The sequence below is a fragment of the Dipodomys ordii genome, unplaced genomic scaffold, assembly GCF_000151885.1.
Source record: "Dipodomys ordii isolate 6190 unplaced genomic scaffold, Dord_2.0 Scaffold105, whole genome shotgun sequence".
Taxonomy (NCBI): Eukaryota; Metazoa; Chordata; class Mammalia; order Rodentia; family Heteromyidae; genus Dipodomys; species Dipodomys ordii.
In genome coordinates this window covers 264,654-276,105 of record NW_012267321.1, presented here as the reverse complement: position 1 = coordinate 276,105, position 11,452 = coordinate 264,654, and the positions used below count along the sequence as shown (strand labels likewise).

Here is an 11,452-nt window from a genome sequence, read left to right as displayed (position 1 = left end):
TTTTTTTAAATATTTTCTCTCTTTTTTGTCAGAACTGGGGCTTGAACTCAGGGCCTTACGTTCTCTTGAGGGCTATTTTGCTTATGGCTGGTGCTCTATCACTTGCGACATGCTTCCAGCCTGGGCTTTTTGCTGGTTAATTAAAGATGGCAGTTTCACTGACTTTCCTACCTGGGGTTGGCTTTGAATGTCAGACATTCAGGAGTAACTGGGTGGCTCGAAATACTGGTGCCCAGCTTAAAAAGTTAACTTTGTAGTCACAGAATATTCTTCTTTATGTATTCGTTGTCACAGAGCTGGATAAAGTGGCATATACCTGTAATCTCAGCCCTGGGGAGGCTGAGGCCGGAGGATCGTGAGTTCCAGGCCAGCCTGGGCTATGTAAGGAGACACTATCTCAAAAAGAGTAAAACCCAAAGACACTGGGGTAATGTGACTGTCCTGGAGGGAGAGTGGTCAGGGAAAGCCTCTTTCAGGAGGTGTTAAGTCAGGAGGCTTAAGGAAGAGGCAGATGTGATGATCTAGGGGAAGAACTTTCTCTGATGAGAGGACTACAAGTACAAAGGCCCTGAAGCAGTAGGACCAGATAGACCTTTCTTCTTGGGTGGTATAGCTAAAGATCCAGGGGAAGGAAGAAGAGATGCAGTTGGGTTGGGGACAGCCTTGAAGGCCAAGGTCAGGAGTTTGGGCTTGATTGTGGACAAAGTTATTAGAGATGTTTAAGATAGGGAGTTACATGGTCTCGTCTAGGTGTCTGAAGATCAAAGGAAGTGCTAAGGATGCAGGCTTGGGGAACCCAAGTACCTTGCATTAAGTTTCACAGGGAGGAACCTCTAAGCCAAGATTTCAACCTGGCCAGGCTCACACCTATAATCCTAGCTACTCAGGAGGCTGAGATCTGAAGATTGAGGTTTGAAGCCAGCTGGGGTAGGAAAGTCTATGAGATTTGTTATCTCCAATAAACTTCCAAAAAGTCAGAAGTGGAGCTGTGGCTTATGTGGTAGAGTGCTCATCTTGAACACAAAAGCTTAAGGTCAGTGCCCAAGCCTAGAGTTCAAGCCCTAGTTCTGACACTCCCTCCCTCCCCCCTCTAAAAACAAAATCCAACCTGGTCTGCCTTTTAATTTTTTAAATTTTAAGCTTTTTAGCAGTACTGAAGTTTGAACTCAGAGCCTTGAGCTTGGTAGGCATGTGCTTTACCACTTGAGTCATGCCCCTAGTCCTTTTTGCTTTTTTAGTTTTTTTTCCAGTCTTGGAGCTTGAACTCAGGGCCTGGGCACTGTCCCTAAGCTCCTTTTTTTGCTCAAGGCTAGTACTCTACCACTTAAGCCACAGCACCACTTCTGGCTTTTCTGTTTATGGTACTGAGGAATCAAATCCAGGGCTTCATGCATGCTAGGCAAGCACTCTACCACTAAGCTACGTTCCTAGCCAGTTATTTTTATTTATTTTTAAATTTAATTTTATTTGTGAACATACTGTACAGAGGGGTTACAATTACATGGGCAGGATAATGCGTACATTTCTTACCAAGCATTGCAGCCTCCTCCTTTGTTTACCCTTCACATCCCTTCCCAGCCTCCCCCCTTCCCCCCCAATCCCAATCCTTCTCCTTACTCCTCCCTTCCTCCCCCCCCCCCCCCCCCCCCCCCCCTCTCCTCTCCCTTCCCCCCCCCCCCCCCCCCCCCCCCCCCCCCGCACCGACGTTGTAAAGCTCGTTTTGGACATGACAACTTGTACTTCTCATTGTTGCAACAGGTCCACCTGTATCCTTAAACAACTTAGCCAGTTATTTTTAAAACAGGGTCTTTTTGCCAGGTAGCAATCCTCCCATCTATGTTTATAATTTAGCTGGGATGATAGGCAAGTACTGCCATACTCAGCTATTGATTGAAATGCATCCTTGTGGATTTTTTTTTGGGGGGAGGGAAAGATGGGGACCCTAGGCTGGCCTCAAACCATGATCCTCCAAATGTCAGTCTCCTGACAGGTGTGAATCACTGCTGCGTAGCTTTTCAGTTTTATTTATTTACTTACTGTCTTTTTCAGTTTTATTTACTCATGTATGTATGTATGTATGTAGTACTGGGTTCACACATGCTAGGCTTTACTTTTTTTTTTTTTTTTTTTGGGTCCAGTCATGGGGCCTGAACTCTGGCCTGAGCTCTGTCCCTCAGCTCTTCAGCTCAAAGCTAGTGCTCTACCACTTGAGCCACAGCGCCACTTCCGGCTTTTTTCTTTTTTGCTTATGTGGTGCTGAGGAATCGAATCCAGGGCCTCAGGCATGCAAGGCAAGCGCTCTACCACTGAGCAAACTTCCCAGCCCTAGGCTTTACTTCTTGACCATGCCCACACCAGTCACACCCCCTGGGTCTGCCTTTAGAACAGCTTAATGGCCAAGCTTTCCCGTTTCCTCTTCAAGTTTAGTTACATGGTCTTGGGTATTAGTGTCTTTGGCCTCGGTTTCCTCATCTGTCAAAGGGAAATGTTGATCACAGGCAGGATAGCATAGACTACCATGATGCTACCCTCCTTTCTGCCCTGCCCCCTCCGCCTCATTCTGACCTTCCTACCCACTCTCTTCCCCCCAACCTGATCCCTGCAGATCCTCTGGACCTTCTCTATCTACTTGGAGTCAGTGGCCATTTTGCCACAGCTGTTCATGGTGAGCAAGACTGGGGAGGCGGAGACCATCACCAGCCACTACCTGTTCGCGCTGGGCGTCTACCGCACGCTTTATCTCTTCAACTGGATCTGGCGCTACCACTTTGAGGGCTTCTTCGACCTTATCGCCATTGTGGCCGGCCTCGTGCAGACAGTCCTCTACTGCGATTTCTTCTACCTCTACATCACCAAAGGTAAGCAGGATGCAGGGCTGGCTGGAGGGGTGCTGCCAGGCAGCCCCAAGCTCAGAGGTCCTGGTGCAGGAAGGAGGACCACATGGATGAGAGCAAGGGAAGGGAGGAGGTACAGGCTTCTCCAGCCCTGGGACACTTCTGGGGTCTCAGACCTCGCGATCCTGCTTCCCCAAAGACCAAGGAGTTAATGTCCCCAGTGTTTCCCTTCAAGTGGAGATCAGGCCAAACAGGGACTCTGACTCACCCCAATTCATTCATTCATTCATTCAACACATTTGTTGGTTACCTTCTGTTTCCTGGGCCAGCCCCTAGGCTCAGATCATCCTCTCCTCCCTTAAAGTCCTTCTAGGGAAGATACAGTGCATGAACTAGACAGGTATAGTGGTACCCAACTTCTTGTCCCAGCTGCTTAGGAGCCTGAGGCAGGAGGATCATGAGTTCAAAGCCAGCTTGGGCTACATAGGGAGACTATGTCTCAAAACCAAAACAAAGATATAAATAAAAGGGCTGGGGGTATGGCTGAATGGTAGAGGGCTTGCTTAGCTGAAATGCATGCCTTTAGACTCAGTCTACTAACACAGAAGAAAGAGGGGGAAGGAAGGACTTTTCAAAGGGAAGAAGGAAAGAAAGGAGGTAGGGAAGCTGGGAGGGAGGCAGGAAGACAGTTTCCAGTGGTGCAAACTATTAGTCAGAATATTCTTGAGGGGCTGGGAAGGTGGCTCAGCGGTTGAGTGCTTGCCTCTCATGCATGAGGCCCTGGGTTTGATTTCTCAGTACCACATAAACAGAAAAGGCCTGAAGTGGTACTGTGTCTCAAGTGGTAGAGTGCTAGCCTTGAGCTGAAGAGCTCAGGGACAGCGCCCAGGCCTAGAGTTCAAGCCCACGACCAACCAAAAAAACAAAAAACAGTATTCTTGAGGCACTGAGGAGGAGGAGGAGACTAGAGCAACCTGGGGTCTGACCTTCCTCTCTTAGATCTAGGGCCACTGGTCAGAGTTTTTGTTGGATGAGTAAGGACCACCTCTAGGAGAAACTGGGCCTCCCTTTGGCCTCCCCTGCTCAGCCCCTTGGATGAGGCCAGGGTTCCAGTTGCTGATCTAAGGTTTATTGAGGCAGACCCAGTCCCTTAGTTTCAGGATGAGGGGTCCTGGGGCTGTCCCTCCTCAGGTTTCCCAGCTAGCCTAGGGGCAGGAGGCTGTCCCCCTCTTCAGCCCATCTTGTGTCTCTCTTCCTTTACAGTTCTGAAGGGGAAGAAGCTGAGCCTGCCGGCCTAGCCCTGGTCCTGCCAGCCCTCTCCACAGCCGGCTGGGCGGGAGGCAGGGGAAGGTGAACCAGGTGACTGGAGACAAAGCGCCTTCCTCCTTCTCGTCCAAGGGTGACTTTTTAAAGAGCCCCACGTCTCCCCACTTCCCAACACCACTCCTGCCCAGTTTTGGGGTGGGGGTGTGTGGTGGAGGACCCGTATCTTGGGGAGCTCAGGACTTGAGCTGTTTGTAGTTTTTTGCCTTTTAGAGAAGAGAAAAAAAAATACAAAACTTTCCACTATTTAGTTTTTGATTCTGATGACTCCTTTTTCTCTTGTATTCTGATCCCCAATTTTTATAAACTGTTTTTGATTATCCTCTGGGCTGGGGCAGGGCTGGAGATCTTGTCCCTTCCTCAAGACCATCAGTCCCCCACTTTCAGATCCCAATCCCAGACTCCCCCCACTGATTGCCAAACACTACACCTGCAGAAGCCCCCCCCCCCACCTCCCATTCCCCTCTGTGGCCCCAAGTTCCTGGGCTGGATGGAGGTAAGGAGGAAGGGAGGCTGAGGAACTCTGATCTTTTCATACTAATTTTTTTTTTTTGCCCAGAATTTGGGATTTTTGGGGGGGTCTTGTTCTGATTTTTGACAAGAGCTGTGGGCCCGGGCGTGAGAAGGGGACAGGCCCGAGGATCACTCACCTCTAATGCCATGTTTTTTGTACAGAACTCAATGGTTCATTCTTTGTTCTCTTGAAATAAACAGAGGAAAATGATACCTGTCTTTTTGCCGTGTGGTGTCCGATCCCTGGGAGATGTGAAGCCCTGCCTGCGTGCCTCTGTCAGCTTTTGATTTTGGTAGAGGAACATGGGGTGCAGGAGGAGCTGGAAGATGGGAAATGGGGACTCCACAGGACTCTCAGGGTCACCTTGAATCCTCACAGCTCTGTTTGGGAAAGCTATTTGTAAGAAAAAAAATCTCCAGGATTCTTTTTACCTCAACCTGGAAATGGCCTGACCATTCTGTAGACCCTCAGGGCTGCCGAGGGCCTTTAAGAGCCTGTGTGGTGTTGGAGGGCACAAACAGGAAGCACCCATCCCTCCCTTGATTGACATGTTTGTTGCATGTTTTCTTAGGGAAAAAAAAAATGGGTTGCCAGCCTTTTAAAACCAGATTTTCACATTATAGTCGGAATTTCTGGCTTCTCTTGAAAAGAAATCCGTCAGTTTGACAAAGCCAAGCCCTCGTTTCTGGATGGCAACAGATGGCTGGAGCTGAATGGCTGGGATGCGAGCCGTGAGCCGAGGTCCCCAGGACTTGGCGACCAGGGTTATCATTTATTACCAAGCTGACACCATGTGTTTGTTTGTTTGTTGGTGGAGTTAAAAGGCAAGTGAAATATTTTCCAGATCCCTCTCCAGACTGGCTTTATACCTGGCCTATTTCCTCTATTTGTATCATCTGCCTGGCTCAGAGATATCTGGATTTTGTTGTTGTTGTAGAACTTAGGTTTGAACTTGTGGACTTGCACTGCTACTTGAGCCATACTGCCTATCCCTCTTTTTTTTAAAAATTAATTTATTTTTTGGGTCCGGTCATGGGGCCTGAACTCTGGGCCTGGGTGCTGTCCCTCAGCTCTTCAGCTCAAGGCTAGCGCTCTACCACTTGAGCCACAGCGCCACTTCCGGCTTTTTTTTTCTTTTTGCTTATGTGGTGCTGAGGAATCGAACCCAGGGCCTTAGGTATGCAAGGCAAACGCTCTACCGCTGAGCCACCTTTCCAGCCCGCCTATCCCTTTTTTCTTGCATATTACAAAAAAAATAGGCTCTGGATTTTATCCTCCTATTTAGGCTTCCTGTGTAGCTGAGACAAGAGGTGGATACCACTGCACCCAGCTTTTTCCTGGTTGATATGCGGTCTCTAAAACTTTTTGCTCAAGCTTGTCTTGAACTATGATCTTTCTGATCTTCCACCTCCTGAATAGCTGGGATTATAGTCAAGAGCCACCACTCCTGGTTTAGTCAAACTTTTTTCCCCCCAGAACTGAGACCAAACTCCAGGGCCTTGTAATTGCCAGGCAAATGCTCTTCCATTGAGCTAAATCTCCAAATCACTCTGTGTGTGTGTATGTGTGTAAGTCATGGGGCTTGAACTCGGGGCCTGGGCACTCTCCCTGAGCCTCTCTGTGCTCAAGGCTAGCACTCTACCACTTGAGTCACAGCACCACTTCTGGCTTTTTCTGTGTATGTGGTATTGAGGAATTGAACCCAGGGCTTCATGCATGCTTAGGCAAGCACTCTACCAACAAGCCACACTCAACCCTAGTCTAACTTCTTAATTGTCCTGTAGACTTTGCTAACTGCTTCATCACTCCCAGTTCTCCTATAAGGAAGTTGTTACTTAGTAGGTGACAGGCCCAGTCCCTTACATGAAAGGGTTTAACCTGTTTAACCTTAAAGACGAGGAAACTGATGGTGGATAGACAAGGCAAAGATGATTTGCAGCTGAACTTCCTGATACCAGAGACCTTGTTCGACCACTTTGGTGTTTTTAATTTGGGCAATCCTAGGGTTTAAACTCTGACTCTTACTCTCTAGGCAGGTGCTCTAATACTGAGCCGTGCCTCCAGCTCTGTTTTTCACAGGTTATTTTTAGGTACACTTCCCCACTGGGCATCTGCCTGAGTTTCCATCTTCCTACTTTAGGCTTCCTGTTACTGGGGATCTCAGAGGCATGCTACTGCATGCTCCTGCCATCCTAGCTACCCTGGAGGCTGAGACCTGGAGGATCCAGGTTCAAAGCCAGCCTGGGCAGACAGCCTGTAAGATTCCATCTCAAATTAACCAGGAAAATGCTCCAGTGGTATAGCTCAAGTGGTACAGCAAGAAAGCTGAGAGTGTCCTGAGTTCAACCCCCAGTGTGTACACACACACACACACACACACACACACACACACCTCCCTGCCTGTCATTCATGAACTCAGCTTCCCTGACTCATCACCAGCTCTTCACAGCATGGTTTTTTGTTCATCCCTTGTCGCTGTGGGGAGTGACAGGACTCAGGCTTTCACAGCATCTGGGGGTGCCAGGTCTCTTTGTTCCACTGTTGGCCCTGGTTCTTGCCACTGTCTCTGTGGGGTGGCGGCATTTTCTCTCTGAACTTCTGCCTCCCAGCCGTGGTTAGTGTGGGGCTCAGGGACCTGACAGGACTCGGTGACTGCCTCCTCCAAGGCCTGAGAAAAAAAGTGCCTTCCGCCTCTCATCACTGCCAGTCTGCTGCTGTGGAGGTGGTGTCCGGGAGCGGGGAGGGGGGTAGGAGTGGGGTGGGGAGGTGGAGGCCCCAAGGTGACCTGGCTGGCTTCCACACCCTCCCTGGGCCCACCCAAGGAACGAGCAGGACAGACACGAGAGCGACAGGGCTGGTAGGGAAGATATCTCTTTACTATTTAGTTGTCAGGCATCATGGCGAGGCGGGGGCCCTTCGGCGCACTCAGATAGGGGGACACCGCTGAGCTGGCAGCGGATATGCTGACAGGGCTGGCAGCCGAGGGTGGGGTGAGGGTGTTTAGGACCACACCACCTTCATCCAGGGAGCGCTTGTAGGGGACTGGAACATCTTTCCGGAGGTCCTGGAAGGCCATGTAGGCCTGGAAGGCCTGTGGGTGGGAAAGGGGCGGCTGAAGGTGGAGGCTGGGGCTGTGGCCTGGTCTGAGGGGTCATGGGACAGTTGTACCAACAGCTCAGCTGGCTAACATTGCATTGAGAGGGGCACTTGGGGGAGGCCAGCAGGCACCGCCCTCCCATCCCACCCTGCTGGGGTGTGGGGCTCCTCACCCAGACAGGGATGGAGAAGAAAGCAAAGGCAATGGCTGCTTTGGCGCTGCTGTTGCCCAAGAGGAAGTGATTGTGTCGTGAGTGCTGCCACTGGCCGGCCAGGAAGCAGAAGCCTGTGAACCACACTCCTGCCCAGAGGACTGCGGGTGATTGGAAGGAGACAAGAGGGGATGGGGGAGAGTGTGCTCAGGGAGAGTCCCTGGGGGGTACAAGCCACAGAGTCCTTTCTAAAGGAGCTCTGCCCATCCTGTGTGGCTGCGTCAACCTCAACTGAGAAAATTATACTGTGAAGGGAATTGGAGAATTGGATCTCCCCCCACCGCCCCGCCCCCTGCACGCCCCCTGCACTGGCCATGTGTGCAGGGTGGCCACGTGTGGCCATTAGCTCTGTGTTTGGAAAGCTCAGGAGCAGACACCTCCACCCTCATAGAAAGTTCTCTTAGCCAGCACTGGAATCCATGACCTGGGCCCTCAGACACTGGGACTGGCCTCGCTGGGAGGGAAGAGAGGGGAAGAGTTGAAATCCAAACAAAGAAGGGGAGGGGGTATATGTGTGTGAGTGCAGAGAATGTATAGGAACAGTCAGGCTGTGCATGGGGAAGGGAGGGGCAGGGCCTGGGAGTGGGGTGGGCGTGGGGGAACTCACCAGCCACGATGAAGTCCAAGAGCTGACAGGATGTCTTGAAGCGGGTGCTGGCAATGCGGTTCTCGTGGGCATCCAGGGCCAGGAAGACCAGGGTGCTGAGGAAGGAAAGGAAGCCAGCGCCCACCGCAAAGCTGCAGGCTGTGTTGTTGCTCTTGAGGACACAGAGAAGCTGGGGAGACTCTGTCGTGTTCTGGTAGCCATCCGTCAACAAGGAGGAAAAGATGACCAGGGAGAAGATCTGCAGACCCCCAGGGACCAGCGCAGAGCTCAGCGTCTCCCTCGAGTTGTTCTTCCTTCCTGGGGCCCAGGGGTGTGGGGCTATTCTTGTCCCCACCCCACACACTCAGCCCCCTGCCCTTCACCCCCAAGGAGTACAATGCTTGCCTGGCATGTGTGGGTCCTGGAGATATCTCCAATGCTACCCCAAAACAAATGATCAAACAAACAGACAAGGCTGGAACACCAGGTAAGGTAAGCCAGGGCAAGGTAAAGCTCTCATTTGAATTTATCTTTTTGCCTGGCCCGGGTGAGATCTGAGCTTAGAGAAGTCATCTGAGTCGTGTTGCTGATGGACTGGAGAGCAGGGCAAGACAAGAAGCTCGTGGAGCTGAGTGCCAGGTTGGTGGGAGGCCCAGGCGAGAAATGCTGAGGTCAGAACCCTGGAGAATCCAGGAAGATTTGGGACGTGAAATCGGACCTGGTGATTGATTGGCTATGGCAGTGTTGACAATAGGAGTTGTTGGTGGTGGTGTACTTGAACTCTTGCCCAACGGGCCCCCTCCCAAGAGTCCCAGCACCCAGAATCATGTTGGCCCTCTATAGAAATGTGTGAAGAGTGAATGATTGACTTCTTTTGTCCTTGCTGTACCCTTCAGAGTTGGGGAGGGGTGTGTGGGGAGGAGGCAGAAAACTGACCCCGAACTCCTCAGGGCTTCTCGTGTTCCTCTTGTCCTTCATGTTAATCAATTCACAACAACACAACAGCAAGTCCCTCTTTCTGTCAAGCATTTCCATGTCCACTGAGATCCTTGGGCAACTCTGGGAGCAAGCCATCACATGGTCACCTGGTCTTGGGGCCCGTGGATGGGAGCACCTGGCATTGCTAGCGTGAGGCTGAGCCAGGTGGGGGGTGGGGGTGCATCCATCATTTTGGAGTACGTCATTCTACCTGCACCTGGAGCCTCGTGCCAGCCCCACAAGGGAGGTGTCATTAATTCATTTCTGTTTTGCGAGTGATGAATGGAGGCTATTATGGTGGGGTGAAAGGAGGTGGACATGGCTGGCTCTGCCAGCTGTGTATGGCCTTGGGCATAAGTCTGGGGCCTCACTTTCTCAGACTGTCATTATGCTCCAGAGAGGAGGAATGTGGGAAGTGGGGTTCAGGAACATGGCGGTTGTCACGACTGGCCCAGAGAGAGGAAGTGTCCTCTCAAGGTGAGTCAGGCGGAGGGGTGGGGTTGAAAAGCAGAACTCCGGATGTCCAGGTTCCTGGGCTGGCTGAGTGCCCACCCACCCAGAAGATCCTGGCTGTGATAATGCCTAGGATAGTAGAGGTGTGGGCAGGGGGCTCAGCTGGTCCAGGGACCCTATGCCTCAGTTGCCTGAGTCCCACCTCCTTCTACGCCCTCTCTGGCCTGTCCCTGGGGAAGGAGCAAAGATTCATCAGTTAAGACACCAGCTGGCAGACGGCATGGGGAAAGGACAGAGTACCAGCTGCCCAGAGACTCCCTGCTGAGGAGCCAGACCAGGGGGGAAGGAGGAGGACAGGTAGGAGGAGAATGGAGACAGCGGGGCAAAGTCCGTGACCAGTCTGGCACAGTGGGAGGCCCTTCCCCCCCTGCCCGCACTCCTCCACACCAGCTGGGCCTCCTCCTCCCTCACCGCCAGCCCTTTATTCCCAGGCTTTGAGAGTTTGACTTGTTCACTAGTGGGTGATGTCCTTGGGCAAGCTGCTCAGCCTCTGGGAGCCTTAGTTTCCCCTCAGGTGATCTAGGGACTATAACATTCATGTCACAGGGGGAGCAAGAAAGACGCCTCTACTGGCAATGGACCTGATGCTCAGATCTGACATTTGCAATTTCTCTTTCCCCAGGGGACAAAGACAATATGATACAGGTATCTATCATCTTAGGCACCTGGAACCAGCTCTCCCCTTGAGCACAAGTCATGATCTGTTCTAATTATAATAAGTGCTAGTCAGGCATGGTGGTACCTCTGCTAATAATCCCAGCTATTGATTGGGAGATGGAGGAAGGAAAATCTTGAGTTTGAGCCCAGCCTGGGAAACGTTAGAGAGACTCTGTCTCATACACAAAATATAAACCAAAGTCCTAGAAGCATGTCTCAAGGGGTAGAGCAATTGCCTAACAAGTATAAGGCCCTGACATCAATCCCCAGTACTGCAGAACAAACAAAACAAAAATTCTGCTATTTAATGAAAACTTAGCTGGGCACCAGTGGCTCATGCCTGTAATCCTAGCTACTTAGGAGGCTGAGATCTGAGTATCGCAGTTCAAAGTCAGCTGTGGCAGAAAAGTATGTTGAAACTCTTATCTCCAATTAACTGCCCAAAAAGCTGGAAGCAGCACTATGGTTCAAGTGGTAGAGTGCTAGCCTTGAGCACAAAAGCTCAGGTACAGCACCCAGGCTTTGAGTTCAAGCCCCAAGACTGACACCCCCCTAAAAAAATCTGTTTGAAGACCCTATGTTTGATACAGAGCACCCCACCTCCTCCTGTGTTGCTGATCAATGCTTGTCATTTTTTGGGGGGGGGGGTCCGGTCATGGGGCCTGAACTCTGGGCCTGGGCGCTGTCCCTCAGCTCTTCAGCTCAAGGCTAGCGCTCTACCACTTGAGCCACAGCGCCA

The 11,452-nt window shown here is 51.2% G+C and overlaps 2 protein-coding genes across 3 annotated transcripts in view; one reads left to right on the top strand and one right to left on the bottom strand.

Annotated features, from left to right (window-relative positions):
• Kdelr1 (KDEL (Lys-Asp-Glu-Leu) endoplasmic reticulum protein retention receptor 1) overlaps window positions 1-4,888 on the top strand; it is a 17,494-nt gene extending 12,606 nt beyond the window's left edge. Inside the window, exons 4-5 of the mRNA XM_013027864.1 lie at window positions 2,606-2,858; window positions 4,098-4,888. Of these exons, the coding sequence (XP_012883318.1) occupies window positions 2,606-2,858; window positions 4,098-4,132 (288 nt within the window). The 3' untranslated portion in view covers window positions 4,133-4,888. The remainder of the gene's footprint in view (window positions 1-2,605; window positions 2,859-4,097) is intronic.
• Window positions 4,889-7,552: 2,664 nt separating this feature from the next.
• Syngr4 (synaptogyrin 4) overlaps window positions 7,553-11,452 on the bottom strand; it is a 5,012-nt gene continuing 1,112 nt past the window's right edge. Inside the window, exons 2-4 of one of the 2 annotated variants that reach the window (XM_013027833.1) lie at window positions 8,587-8,824; window positions 7,941-8,080; window positions 7,553-7,762 (exon numbers count right to left, since the gene is read on the bottom strand). In XM_013027833.1, coding sequence (XP_012883287.1) covers window positions 7,553-7,762; window positions 7,941-8,080; window positions 8,587-8,824 — 588 coding nt within the window. The remainder of the gene's footprint in view (window positions 7,763-7,940; window positions 8,081-8,586; window positions 8,825-11,452) is intronic. The other variant, XM_013027834.1, reaches the window with a different exon arrangement.